The 16,082-nt window shown below is 35.8% G+C and overlaps 1 protein-coding gene across 1 annotated transcript in view; it reads left to right on the forward strand.

Annotated features, from left to right (window-relative positions):
* Positions 1–16,082, forward strand: part of RHOT2 (Mitochondrial Rho GTPase 2) — a 50,078-nt gene that overhangs the window by 16,573 nt on the left and 17,423 nt on the right. The window contains exons 7-9 of the mRNA XM_051219458.1: positions 7,986–8,193; positions 9,665–9,785; positions 14,486–14,570. Coding sequence (XP_051065542.1) covers positions 7,986–8,193; positions 9,665–9,785; positions 14,486–14,570 — 414 coding nt within the window. The remainder of the gene's footprint in view (positions 1–7,985; positions 8,194–9,664; positions 9,786–14,485; positions 14,571–16,082) is intronic.

Consider the following 16,082-nt stretch of genomic DNA (forward strand, 5'->3'; position numbering starts at 1 on the left):
TCAATGTGTTATGACCTTGGATCGCTTTTACCCCGTGATACTTGTTATGACTTGACCTTGGTCTGTGTAGTCTAAATTATGACCTTGACGCGTTAGGCTGAGTGGCTTAACCTTGAGTCTAATACGCGTGAGTTCGATTGGGGTAGAGAGAACTATTCTAAATCCTGATTGGTTGGCAAGCACACACGTGAAAGAAGACAAGACAGTTGGAACACTAAACTCTGGATTCTCTGAATTCGGATTACTACAAAAATGTACATGAATAAATAAGTGCATATCTTGACCACGACGTAGGATAATTTGGAAAAATACAGTTATGCCCGAACAGGGAATTAGGGTAGAAATTATAGTGCAAAATATAATGTTTAAATTACAATATTTTTGGAACAAAAAAGGGTATGCTAGTGAATGATACATAGAACGAAAGCTCGTGTTATGTAGAATAAGATAGGGACAAAAATAAATATAAGTGTTTTACAGGTTTTGAATGAAATGCAATAATGTCCCAAGAAAATAGCTTTCGTAATTGTCTGGGCTTCTTAATTCCCCGTTCATAACACCTTCCCCTTTAAAAAAAAAAAAAAAATGGTTAGTTACTATATACAGGTAAGTGCTGAGATATCATCATTGATATCTTCCTTCGGAAACGTATGTTCTCCTCTTTGGGTCTACCTGTAGAATATCTGGTCTTCTGCGTTTCCGTGATGCTTTCCTAATAGGACTTTGTTCAGGTTGCGTGGTCTTCTGAGTCGCTGAGCATTTTATGTCAAAACTGTCCAGAATGATTCTCCACATTGAGTCTAATTTCTCGGTTTTCTGTGAAGTGCCAGCATTTTCCAGTATGTGGTTGACATGGCGTGTCCACTTCTGTCCTTCAACTTCCACCACATACATTACGTTCCCTTGTCTCTTAAGTATGCGTCCACTGGTCCATTGTGGAGGTGAATATCGGAAATCGCGGACGTATACTTTTTGATTTTTCTGGAAAATTCTGCGTTTCGCCCCATGATGGCGATCAAATTGGTTTTCCATCTTTCTGTTTCTTTTTCCGATGTCTATTTGCTGTGGTTTCATGGCATCGAGGGCAGTTCTTACTTTTCTACCAAACATAATTTCTGCTGGGGACATTTGATTTGGTGTTGATGGGTTTGGAGTTGTTCTACAGACCAAGAGAAAGTCATCAAGAATCTCCTCTATCTTTCCCTCCCCTTTTGCCTTCAGTAGCGCTCTTTTGAAGGTATCTACAAACCTTTCGGCCTGACCATTCGATTGTGGATGGTACGGAGGTGAACGGACATGTTTGACTCCAAACCTCTTGCAGAAATCTGAGAAGATGGAAGAAATAAACTGAGTGCCGTTATCTGTCACGAGAACATCTGGAACTCCAAAACGGGAGAATAACTGCCGTAGCTTCATGATAGTCTGTTGCGAAGTGATTTGATTTATAGGAAAAATCTCCGGCCATTTTGAATAAGCATCAACACAAACGAGGAAGTACGTACCCTGGAATGGGCCAGCAAAATCAACATGTATACGCGACCAAGGTTCTTCTGGAGATGGCCAGGAATGTAGTTCAGCTTTTCGTGGACACTTAGAAACCTCAGCACATTTTCTGCACGCACGCACGAAATCTTCGATGTGTTCATCGATATTAGGCCAATATACATAACTTCGAGCAATAGCTTTCATTCTTCCAGTACCTGGATGGGCTGTATGCAGTTGTTTCAGGACGAGTGAGCGTAAGTTATACGGAACCACTACGCGATCAGCAACCATTATACAGTCATTGACGATGGATAAAGATTGGCGTCGTTGATAATACTGTTTCAGTTCATGAGATGTTATACGTGGGGGCCAACCACGCTGGATAAATGTAGATAATCGTCTTAAGATAGGATCGCGGCGAGTGTGTTCAGCGATTCGAGCAGCTGTCACTGGAAGAATTTGTCGAAGATGGTTTATGTAAGATACGGACGACAATTGAGAGGAAGCAGAAGACTTTGATGTAGACATAACATTAGAAAGAAGTACATGAGATTCCGAAGTTTCACCAGCGCATACTTTGTCTGAAGTATTCGATTTGGAAATTTTATGAGAAGGCAATGAATCGGCGGTATTTGATTTGACATGGTGAGAACACATAACATTTGAATTGTTTGATTCAGAAAGATCATAAGAACATGTTTCATCAGAAGCATTTAATTCGTTAATATCCAGAGAGGATGATTCGTCGGAGGCATTTGATTTAGAAATATCATTAGGGATTTGGATAGAATCATAGGAAACATTTTGAGAACATACCTCATCTAATAATTTGTTCAAAGTATCAACATGTGCAATCCAATCTAATCCCAATAGATCTAAATCGTGTCGATTTGTTAGATAACAAACATCTGTAAATTTACTTCCCATAAGTTGAACATTGCATAGGACCTCTCCTGTCAACTTTACTATGTCTCCTGACGCATTTCGGGCGACATGTTCTGTCGGTCGGATGGATGGGCATCCTAACTTGTGCCATGTGTTCTTTGAAATCAACGTGACATCAGAAGCAGTGTCCAACTGAAGTCGTATAAGTTTTTCATTTACTAATAAATTTACAAATTTCCGCCTATTTTTAAATCCAACTTTAAAGGTTGCAAACGTGGTTTTAATCTGACTATTTGATTGTTGCTTTGAATTTTCACTACGATGTTTAGTCTTGCGTTTATTTAACGAACAATGACCTTCTTTGTGGCCAATGCGATGACATTTGCGGCATTTATGATTCTTAAACGGACAGAATTTTGCAAAATGCCATGCTCCGCAGAACCAGCATGGTGATGGGGGGTTGGCAGGTTTTTTCATGCTTGTACAGTTTTGTTTCGATGATTTTATGGATCGGAGCGCATTAATTGAATCAGAACCGGAAGGTTTACCCTTCTGTTGCACCATCGCAGTGTCATGCTTGAGATTAAGTAACCGCTGACATTCGGTTGTGACCATTTGTAATGTCATATTTGGTTCTTGTTCAATGCGTACCAACATTCTGGTACGGACATCTGCATCTTCTTCATTCTTTAGACCACATATGAAAATCAAGCATTTAAATTGGTCCGCTGTGATTTCGTTTATTTTGAAGCGTTCGCACTGTCGATTTACCTTCCCGGCATACGTGAGATAATCGTCCTCTGGAGATTTCGTTATTTGGAAGCATTTATAGCGAGTATTAAATAATGAGGACTGTTCATCGAAAATATCAGATAAAATCTGGACTGTATCTTTGAATGATACATCTCGTGGATTTTGCGGCAAGATAAAATTCACATATTTATTATATTCCTGTGTTCCCAGTCTTCTTAAGAGTAAGCGGACTTTTGCTGCGTCATCAAGATGCGAGCATTCAACGCGGAAAATATCTTCACAGCGGTGAAACCACGAACTGAAAATGACATTAGCTTCAGGATCATACTGGAATTCAGAAATAGAATTTATGATGCTTTCATGCTTATCTGATTGACAAGCTGAGGACGACTGTAATGAGAACATTCGTGCGAATGCATCCAAAAGCTTCGTCTGATTTGCCTCATTTTGTGCTTGCTGCATTTGAAGAATAGTTTTAAGGTCATCCAATGAAACAGGCATTTTGTACTGGATCAATCAATATAGGAAAGAAAAAAATTCTCCGTCGCCAGTTGTTATGACCTTGGATCGCTTTTACCCCGTGATACTTGTTATGACTTGACCTTGGTCTGTGTAGTCTAAATTATGACCTTGACGCGTTAGGCTGAGTGGCTTAACCTTGAGTCTAATACGCGTGAGTTCGATTGGGGTAGAGAGAACTATTCTAAATCCTGATTGGTTGGCAAGCACACACGTGAAAGAAGACAAGACAGTTGGAACACTAAACTCTGGATTCTCTGAATTCGGATTACTACAAAAATGTACATGAATAAATAAGTGCATATCTTGACCACGACGTAGGATAATTTGGAAAAATACAGTTATGCCCGAACAGGGAATTAGGGTAGAAATTATAGTGCAAAATATAATGTTTAAATTACAATATTTTGGAACAAAAAGGGTATGCTAGTGAATGATACATAGAACGAAAGCTCGTGTTATGTAGAATAAGATAGGGACAAAAATAAATATAAGTGTTTTACAGGTTTTGAATGAAATGCAATAATGTCCCAAGAAAATAGCTTTCGTAATTGTCTGGGCTTCTTAATTCCCCGTTCATAACACAATGGTTAACTGAACAAAAGCAATTGAAGACAATGAAACCAACGAAAACAACCAATCACAAACAAGACCATCAGGTCGAGCTGATTGAACACTTATAGAATAGCTAAAAACTCATTTATACTTGGGGTAAACTTTTATGGTGTCCAAAGCGACAATAAAAGCTTTGCAATTAGATTATCTCGTGTTGAGAACCCAACGGTACCAAAAGGAGTCGACTGAACTTCAAATCTTCTCCATCATGTTCTTTTTTAACGTCTTGGCTATCTTCATACATTGTTCCGCTTTTCTTTGTGAAACCTAAACTAATGATATGTGAACTGATTACCTCAGCGTTTAGTGTAACTTTCTTATGTTGTCCACATTAACTCCAGTCGACAGACCACACAAGTTCTTAACTCAAATTTCTAATCAGAACACCAGTGAGAATGTCAAATGATCTTAATGGATGAAAATGGGCTTTGAGGCGGTGGTTGTGTTCCAGCTACATTAGTTGGTGAATCTTTTTCTGGGGACGCTTATGTAGGCCCTTCCGGAAAAACACTATGTTTTCAAGGCTCACAACCCCACCGCGTGGATGTGGTTTTGTGGGGGACCGTGGCCCCGCTGGTCTGTTTGTGTTTCTCGGTGTCGTAAGAAGAGCAAGTAAAGGATTTTTGAAGTTTTTACTAACCCTGGATAGATATAGTCTACATGCATATTAGGTAACACACGGACTTTCATCCACGTATTCCTTGGTATACATACAGATATACCTATTCTGTGAACAGATATACGTTACATGCACACAGGTAACACACAGGTTTTATTCCATTCATCCCATAACATACATATAGGTGGATATTCACCGCTCCCATTGAAACGTATTTTCTGTAACAGACTGTCTCTTCCACATTACATGCATATCATTCAGCTCATGGCTAATGCCTTAGTGCTTCCTAACACACATAAGCATAAGCATTTTCTCAGGGGATGTTGTTGGTTGCCTCTTCCTAGTATTTGCTGTCATGTTTTTTTATGTCTTCGACCTGAGAGATTAGACTGCCGATTTTATTATACACAGAGTAGACAGTATTTCAGCTAACGCTGCACACCCTGTGCATACAATTACATACACGAACCACATAGGCCCGAGGACTTCTGCAATTCTTATACATAAGCATACATATCGGGTGACCCGATGCGGTGAAGTGAGCCTCGAGTTGGAACCCGAGTTGACCAAGGATACAACAGAGTGGGTGGTCAGTTCGACCTCCGTCGCTACTTCAGTTGGTTAGCAAGGTTGTTCCTACTATCCAGCAGCGCCGCAAGGAGGCCTTAGGTCGAATTTTTTAGGTCTATCATTCATTATACATTATTTGAATAATGACTATTTGAACCAATGCATAAAAAAAGTTGGTTTTTTTCCACTCTCCTCAACAAGCGATGAATTATTATCGGGAAGTTTATTCTTTCACGTATCTAAACACTTCTATATTGAGATTCTGATATAAATTGTTTCTTGTATATAAATTAATAGTGTAAGTCAGTTATTAAAAAAGAATGTTGTATTCTCAGTGATTTATACACTTGATAACTAACCAGTGGTTTATAGATATTGAACTTATTTCTCTATTTAGTGAGACTAAATTAAAACTACATTTTTGAAAAAAAAATTACCGTTATCAATTGATAAATACTGGAAATGTTTTTTCAAGCGACGATCGTTCTTCTTTTTGTGAATGATTTAGGATAATTTCATTGTATCAATGCTAAGCAACGATTCTATTAATGTCGATTCTCGTTAGTGTTGAGAAATGCTTTGCAGAAGACAATTTCCCATTCCTTCTTATTCAATAAGGAAATCGAATTGTTTAACTCACTATATATAAACCTGAAAAGTCGGTTTTAAGCCACACTATGTGTGAACGTTAATTATACTACTATCCAGCTGTTCGAATTGAAAGTAGGTGAAGTGTGGGATTTAAACCTGCTTTGGGTGGTTGAAAGTCGAACTGTTCAATCACTGATCCATCGTCACATTGTAAATTTCTGTGTTGTTATTTGTTGAGGTAATATAGGCCTACATAGAAAAGTGACACAATAGGTCAATCAGACATTGTCCAATTATCAAGCCTACGCGATTGACGGAAATATGACTTCATTTTCAAACTATTGAGATATTTTCCATGACTGGGAATAAACTCTACTCTCGTTCGCAATTTTGACCTTGCACCTTGCAACCAACCAAAATGGGTGGGAATTATTATTTACGCTATCGCAATTCATCATGGAGGGCTTGTTCAGTTCTTTATCGTTTTAGCTGGCACGCATGAAAAGTGTAAAGTTTTCTACGACGATAATGCCACTCCACCATTCTACGGACGTGTGAAGTGTAGCGCAGTCAGTCAAGATAGATGAAAAAGTACAATATAGCAAAAGTCATACTTCCAATTAATCCTATCACGAAAATTATTCCAGAATATCTACAACTGAGTGACCAAATAAGCAAAAACAACCGTAATTAACGACTACGATGCACTCACAGCTGACAACATGGAGTCTATCCCCAGCCCCTTTCGTTTGTGGTAAATTGTGCCTTAAATTTCTGAAGGACGAGTCTACAGCCATTTATCGATTTGGTGAACCAATTAAATGCTTCTTTTATCTATTTTTGGTCTTTCGATTCAGTAGCTGGTTTGAATGTGCGTATAGGAAGCTTATGTTATCAGTATTAGGATAGGACTTTGTACAACACTCACTCAATCACTAATTTATTTCGAAATACAGTATTGTTTGATGTATGTATATGTTATAAAAGTTTGGAAGGTTTTTAAACCAAATGATATGGTGATATTGCTTTCTGAAATCGCCAAATTTTTTATTTGAGCTGTTTGGAGGAAGTAGAATATTATTCATTTATATATTTCTCTCTCTATCCGTGTCGTACTTGGTTATACCAATAGGTTTTTATTTCGATTACCTCAGTGTTTATAATGTGTAAATGTAAATTTTAACACATTGAAACATTGTACTTTTGTACATGATTCTAACGTCGTTGCCTCCGGATTCCCTGGTACGGCCAAATATTGAGAAAGTCTGCTCTCACATGGCCACACATATACAGCCACTGCCACGGAAGTCCTACTCAATGGATCCTCGCGAAGGGGGTGTTTTTTATCAAACTGAGAAAATGAAAAGCGAATATCCGGCGCTGCAACCGGGTTGGTGGACACGGAGAGTTCACTGAGGGAGTTGGGAAACTCTGATTTCAAACCAACGGTGCACATGGGCTCCAGGATCCAGAGGAACAAATGGCGTTTGAACCTATTATTAGTCACCGGCTACCATGGGACTTCATCTACCGTTGTATTACTGCCTTTTGGATTAGAGCTCTAAGTCAAAGGCTCAGGGAATAAACCCTTAAGAAAACCACCTGCTTCGGTTTGGACGTATTGGCAGTATTCCAGCCCTCACACAAATTGAATGGAGAAGTGTGGAGCAGATATTTTTGGTGTGTCCTTGTACCAATGTTTACGTGTTTAAATAAATCAATGAACTATCGTCGTTAGTGGTATTTTCAGTTTTTTTCTTTATCTTATAAAACGTAAAAGACCTTGTAATTATCTCACTGACCTTAAACGCTTTTTTTATGTACAATAATAATAATTGTTAAGAGTGTATCACATGTTTTATTGTCTCATGATTACTTTTTCGAATGGTTGATGTGCCGCTGTATTTATTCAAATATAAATATTCTCATTTATTATTATTATTGTTAGCTTACACCAGAGTGTATACGTGCTTTAACAAGAATATTTCGAATATGTGATACGGACAATGATGGTTATTTATCCGACCGTGAATTGGAAGCGTTTCAGACACGTTGCTTCTCTATTCCATTAACAGCACAATCATTACATGATGTAAAACAATTGGTTAAACAATCATGTCCCGGTGGTGTTACTGTGAATGGATTAACTCAAAAAGGTTAGTTAATAAATGCATCTTTTTATTTAAAAGTACACTTGTCACCACTACTTGTGTATTTAATTACTTTTATTTAAATGTATAGAAAAGAATGTTCTTGTTTTTTTAGGATATCAGTCTTTTATGTAGTCGTATGTACAATTTGTATGGTTCGAAGCACTAAAGATTCTCCGAGTAATTATTTGGAAATCATACTAAAATATACCTTGTTAGTTGATTGGAAGTAATCTCTGGGACGTCCTAGACATAGTTTTGTACAGGTCGCCACTTACCAGCATTTTGTACCTGCAACATTAACGGGATTAAAGCTTCTGTTGGACTCAAGCCCGTTTAGTAGCAACGTCCCAAACTGTGAAAATAGATGACCCATTCGATTCTTGCTGAGAGCATCAGTTCCATAACGATTCCAGGTACTCCTTACTGATACATTCTAATTGGCATGAAACTTCGGTCCAGGGTTTTTTCCTGACTTCCTCCAACTACCTAACGTCTCAACATAGTACGGGCGATCTTGAGTTATTTGGAATAGTAGCCAGATTGCAACTACATCGATAAATTTGATCAGCATTAAGACGACTAGACAAATATGTTTTTGGTCACTATCAAGTGATCAATCACTTGTAAGAATTGAGCCTCTTGGATTAAAAATTACCAGAAGAATTTTAAGATAACGGTTTCATCCTCTCTGGAATTCTCATCAGTTTGATTGAGTTCAATCTAGAAAAAACCATAGGTAATAATATCAAGGTATCTACTCAAAGAACTTAAATGTCGACAGCGGTGGTTGATTAATTTGGCCGTGAAAATAGTAATGGTGCAAAATTCAAAAAATCCTAATCGACTTCTGTTTGTCTCTTTGAAGCATGCGTAAAGCATTCGTTCAAAAGACTCTCTTGGTTGTGTCTTAAACATTTGCTGAATTGACAACGCTTTGTTTGTTCCCATTATCTTAAGTATCCATTTCATTCAATAACTGTAATTGATGTTTTTGTTCGTCTATCGGTTAATAAGCTGACGAGCTTCACGAAAATCATTTATTAGTTAAAGTTCACACGTTGATTTGTTGATCTGAGTTACTATTATATACAAACCCTTATAAATGAAACTTATAATCAATGCACAAACTAGTAGCTATCTTAAATTATTAGCTCAGGAGATAATGCACTGACAGTGGAGGCAAAAGATTATTATGTCCGGGTTTTAATGTAACCATCAGTACTGGGGTACAGGCAAATCAAGCAGGCGAGCCTCAAACAGGATGAAATGAATATCTTAAAGTCCACTGCTAGTTGCTAACCGACTTTAATTCTTTGAATTACTGTTTAACTATTTACAAGAGGTGTATAGCAGATGATTTCAGCTCTGTTCTTTATCTAATGCATACAAGTAGTGGTCATTTGCTATTCATTGTACTTGTTACTACTATAAGTGTTTTTCTTTTTTTTTCTTATTTATTAAATATATGTTTTAGGATTTCTTTTCCTGCATTTAATGTTTATACAAAAAGGACGTCATGAGACTACATGGACTGTACTACGTAGATTTGGCTATAGTAATCACATGAGATTATCTGAACAATTTATCTATCCAAAGTATGTTGTTTTCTATTTTTCTTAAAAAAGAAATTAAGCATTCACCGGCTACTTTTCGACACCGTGCTGTGACCTACTACTACTAGTAGTAGCAGCTAATAATCATGTAGAGGTTTATGTACTCGACTTTTAACATGTTCTATTACCTACTTGTTGGTTAATTGTAGAAGGATGCGTCAATAATTAAGACATTTACCTTTTGTCCACTAAGCTGTGTGTTCGGGCCGTGTTCCATTTTGATGTGGGCAACATGTTACCGTTCACGTCATGAGTATAGCTCAAAGTTGAATACACGATTCTGTACCGTATAAAGAGTTAAATTAATTGTTTAGTCCAATTTTTTTAAAATATAAGTTTGAGATAATGATAAATGACAGTAAAAACATCACAACTAAGTTGTCCAGCTTACAGTAAATGACACCTTAAAAAAACTGTCAGATTTGAACTTGAAACTCACTCATTGAAAACCATATGTTTCAACCTAATAACTTGTGCCCCATTAATATATAGCGTAATGATACCGCCAATTAGAAAACAGTGATCTGTCGACCGAACCAATGACGCATAAACCCGTACGATCAGTCTATAGTCTTTATCGGTCTTTTTTCCTGTCTAGCCCTGCTTGTTAAGTCCAAAACACTTATCTCAGCCTCTGCTATATGAATCATGTATTTCAAACATACTAGGTTTATATATATAAACCAAACAGACCACATCGCACTACAAAATAAAATATAACATTTGCATAAGGTCTAACCAAAAGTGGCTGTAAATGTAAGAGACTGTAATTAATAGACTAGGCAGAACTCAAGAACGGTAATTCGCATAATAATAATCTATGGATCAAAATAAAGCTTTTAATAATAGGAACATGAATATGTGTAGCTTACCTATCTAACAATTATATAATAAAAATATATGTATCATATTGGTCTATAAATAGTTCCCATTAGTTACCATTCCTAATTCTCATCGGGATATAACATTAATAAATTACAAAATTTTTTTTGAAAAGTTCTTGATCTTTTCTTATTTTTTTAATCATGATTAAAGTTTTTCGCATTTTTTTCTCTCTAAAAACATTCACTACTGATATATGACTAAACACAAATTCTAATGCAAAAAAACGTGTGGATAATTTCAATCAGTGAAAATGTGCATGTTTTTTTATTTAATTAATTAATCCCAAATTATATGATTCAACGAAAAATATACATTAAAATCCAATAAATATCATCTGTGTTTAAAATCTAAAACTGAAAACTTAAATGTATGTTTGTAGTTGAATTCATAAGTCGATCAATGGTAAATCATCATTGAAAACCTGGAAGTACTGAACGGCCGTCTCGTTCTAGTATGGGACTTCGCAGCAGTGCGTATTCACGATTCCATACACGAGACTCGAATTCAGGACAATCTGTTTCACGCTATACTGATCATAAATGTATGTTTAAATAAAGCGAAGTGAGTAGGATCTACGGAATTACATGAATTCACTATGTTTCAGAACAGCCGAATATCTGTCATTACGACCTAAAGTTACTTAATTAATATTTATATGCACCGTAATCAATCAAATTTATTTCGAAACGATATACGAAACATGAAGAGAAAACAACATATGTGATGTGATAGTTAAGATTGATTGGTATTTTAGATATTGAAGATGAAGTGATGTAAAGAAGGGAATGAAGTTATAAATGATAAAAAAAGAGACGATAAATAAAAACAAATTGTTAAATTAGTGATAAGCAAGGAATCTATTTAACATAAAATTAAAATTAACGTCTTGAATAATGAAGTTTAGTGGGATTTTTTTCATCAGTCATAATGTAACTGAATAGTGTTAAAATAATATAACTCTCTTACCATGACAATGATAGGTTTACCACACTTTCTTTCTGTATACAAAGGTCAAGTTGGAAGTCATCGATGATAATAGTCCTTGTAAAGTGGAGTAAAGGTGGTGTGCGTTGCTTGCTAATTATTTTGAATACTTTCAAAATGCCCGCTTCATTTCCATTACTCATTGAATATTTAGTGATCGCGCTTGTGAAAACACTAATTGCTGTTAAGTACAATTTATTAGGAATATGTCCCGAAAATCTTGTAGAATAGCCTTCTTTCAATCCTTCCTTTCACAAGTACATGTAAATTCGTAAATACATTTGGCAGTGACTTCAAACGGGTGTTGATTGTTTACCATGGTTGACTACAAAAATTCCAATATTTCGTCAATCTACTTTAATTCCAGTAAATGGATAGTATTATTATTAATGTTTATAAAAAATGTCTCATTCTAAAAGTTAAGTGTATGAATCTGTACTCGACTAGTAAGATACATTGAACTAATGTTTATGTTTGCTTTCGTCGAATTGTTATTCGTAATTGAAAACAAACTGAATGTATTCACTTATGCAATAACTCGTGGTTTTTTTTATAAGAAGGGGTTAAAGAACATTTACATGTGTTAAGCAATAAGGTTGAAGCTTCTTTTTGATTTATCCTGTTGTTACATGGCCTGAATAATTTTATCCTAATTTACACTATTGTTAGACCAATCATCATGTATCATTCAAATATTTTTTATATACTAATATGTATATTCTGAAAAGAATAATAACAGAGTTCATGCCAAATACAGGCATAATCAGCTTGATAGAAATAGCAATAATAAACGCGGGGGACATATGTGATATTAAATTGTGTGAAGTAGTCTAGTTCAAATATTGTTTAGGTAGTACATTTTTCACATGTATTACAACAATGCAAGGCGTTTGCCTGGAACTATTAGTTCTTTTTAAATGGCTATCCTATTGATATATGAACGATGTATTTAAGGTCAGTTACAGTGCCATAACGGATTGATAATACTCTTCAGGATCCGAGAGATGGTGCGACACAATGGCTAGAGACGTTATCAGATATGGCTCAGAATAGAAGCCAGTGGCGATCCCGCTGTAACCTTCTTTTACTTTCTTCATAAAAAGTGGTTATGTCTTCCTTAACTGAAAGATTTCTTCTGGTTATACCTTTCCGTTTCCCCCATTATTATTATTATTATTATTATTATTATTATTATTATTATTACACTTCCTTACATTAATCTTGTCGTTATTGTTCCCCTTCTTTTTTTTACACTCCTTACCTTTTTTTCTCCCCATTCTCATTGTTTTGTGTGGCGCATATATATTTGGTGCCCCCTTGTATCAATATTTATGTGTTCAAATAAATAATAAATAAAATAAAAGATCATACTCTTCTACAACTAGTGAAAATAGAGAGCATGGAACAACAAAAGCAATATTCACTACGATAGGTCAGTCAGATCTACCATAATATATGTACCAGGTTTATTATACGATCGAGCTAGATGTTATCCAAATCAGCTAAGATAATCAAGGATGATGTTTGTTTAAAGTATCAGTAGGTAGGTTTACTTAGTGAAGTCAGTAATAAGAACGATTAAACGTTTAAAGTTCTTATAATCTCATCTGTGGAATGAGATATACATACAGGTGTAAGCACATCTAAGGCATTTTCAGAGGAGAAGTAAGCATCGATGCAGCGAATAAATGATGCCAGTGATTGTATTTCAGACAGATCGTGGTAAATTATTCCAGAGTTTCGAAAAATTTGCTGGTAAAGTAATTCATATGGAGAGATTTGATATGAGATTGTTTCACTAATGAAAAAGAGTCGGGGATGCTGTAACTAAGAGTTTATAGATATTGAATCACTCCATTGGATGTAAAATATAGTTTACTTAGTATTCTGATGTAATTTTAGATCAATAGAGAAGTGGTTGAAGAGTTTTATTTTTGACAGACATTAGTTTGTTTTTTCGTAGGCCATGTATTGACTTCTGATATTTCTACGACCAAAGTAGAAATATAAACTTTTCGGTTTGGGGTAGTGTGCTGCAGGGACAAATAACTGTACTTGCTGTCAATTCTTATGTTATCAATGTGATTCCGTCTTTATCATCATATCGATTCGTCGGTTACATTACTTCAAATGTGAATAACAAAAAAATAAAGCGGTTTATAAAATTGTAGGGACGGCCCACAGCGAACTCAAGGAAGCTCTAAGAATCTCTGAAAGAGCCAAAGACATTCCATCCAGTCATCTTTTGGAAGAACATTCCAGAATCTCGATGTGTAGCTTCCCGTTTGGACAGTTGCTAAAAATCACTGCATGTGGATTGGATGACTGTAATGATGATTTTATTTTTACTAAAAACTATAAATACCTGAGTGTTTTGTACCATATTTGACACTGTTTGGAATAATATTCCTTCCTACTGTTCTTCTGTCTTCTAGCATGTTACTTGGAGGGTTCTGGCGTTTAAGTGCTCAGATTGTACACGGTACAGCAAGAATACAAGCTCTAGATATAACAATAACGTTTTCACGTTTCTTGTAAGAAAGTTATTTACTGTTATATCTTCAACATATAACCTATGACCGATGACAAGTCCCACACAACACAAAACAATCCTTTTTTTACTCCACTGATAATCACTTACTGTCCATTTACTATCTACAAAACTATCATGTCATTCATATAAATAGATTTCTGTTTACCGAGAGATAATCACTCAATAAATTCAAGGAAATCTTTTCTATTTTTTAACGAATAAATTAATTAGTATGTTTGTATCTCTCTAATTTCAATTAATTATTTATTATTTCTACTAGATTTTCCATTGCTTCCGGATGCAGTACAGAAATATCACCTGTAGGGATACAGTTTTTAAACACATTATTTAATAAATATGACTTGGTAAGTTCTGCTGTTATATAATTCACTCCTTGTTATTGTTACGCCTTTTGGTGTCTAATTCTTAACAAACTTCAATTATTATTTATACAAAACTTATCGAAATCTACACATAAGTAATGGTTGTGAAACATTTCACCAGTTTTTTTTATAAATTCGAAATGAGATGATACAGAATATTTGTAATTCAGAATGTAGATTTTGGCGGTGTTGTGTTCTTCGAGCTGGATGGTTTAACTGTGAAGCTTTCATCATCTTTCTAGACAACTTTATCAGCATATAGTTTAAAGAGACGTATGTTTTGATGATATTGTCCAGACAGGCAATAAAAGCTTCATAGCCAAACCACCCAGCTGAGACAGCGAAATTGGAAACAGCAACATGATAAAGTACACACAGTGTATATTATAAAACTATTAGTCGAAATTGTGTTAAAACTTATGGGTGAGGATTATACAACCTGGGTGTCCATGCTAGAACATGCGATCGAATCTGCCGAGATTTATTCTTTAGGAATATTTCGTAATGTGTGAGAAATAAATGGAAAAATGGATATCATTTAGACAACATTAATTCTTCATTGTTCCCATGACCCTAAAATACGAATTACAATAGTGTATTAGAAGAGATAACTTATTTTAAGCTACAAGCAGGAGGGAATTACCCAAACAAATTGTGCTATTACCCTATTAATTATGATATAATTTGGTATGAAAATGAACCAGTATGAACCTCGATATGGAGATAGGATACATGTTTGTAATTTATGTTTAATGTTTGTTCAATATCTAAACTTTTCCCGGTTATTTAATTAGTGAATGCTGCATGTAACAGTATGATTTAGACTGAGGATTTCATTCCTAGCTGTAACTTTCACTTTGCTTGCTTCTTTCATTTGTTAATTTGGGATGTACTACAGTTTTCCATTCAAAGAAAACACATGTAGATAGATTAAGATACTTTAAATGAAATTTCCACAGATAATTACACTTTTATATGCGACATTGATCCACAAAGTGGACGTCGAACTTCTCAAAAAGGCTAGATGCAGCAGTATGCGATTCTCCCCCTCGAAATGCAAAGTGTTGCTTCAGGATTGGGTTGCATTGACACCCAAACTAATGATAGGGAGTGTAGTAGTTGAGCGTGTCGACCGCATCACTTATCTTGGAAGTCTCATCAGCCCTTATGGTCTGGTGTGTGACGAGATCTCAGCACGGATATAGAAGGCTCGACTAGCTTTTGCCAACTTGCATCATTTATGGAGTAGGCGAGATATCCGTCTACCAACCAAAGGACGTGTTTACTGCGCATCAGTTCGTTCCGTCCTTCTTTATGGCAGTGAAACATGGCCGGTAAGAGTAGAGGATATTCATAGGTTACTAGTATTCGACCATACGTGTCTTCGAAACATTGCTCGTACATCCTGCGACCACGGAGTAAGTAATTCAGTTGTTAGAAATCGGGTACTGGGTAAGGATGGCAAACCGATTGATGAAGTAGTGCAACTTCATC

The sequence above is a fragment of the Schistosoma haematobium genome, chromosome 6, assembly GCF_000699445.3.
Source record: "Schistosoma haematobium chromosome 6, whole genome shotgun sequence".
In the NCBI taxonomy this organism is placed as follows: Eukaryota; Metazoa; Platyhelminthes; class Trematoda; order Strigeidida; family Schistosomatidae; genus Schistosoma; species Schistosoma haematobium.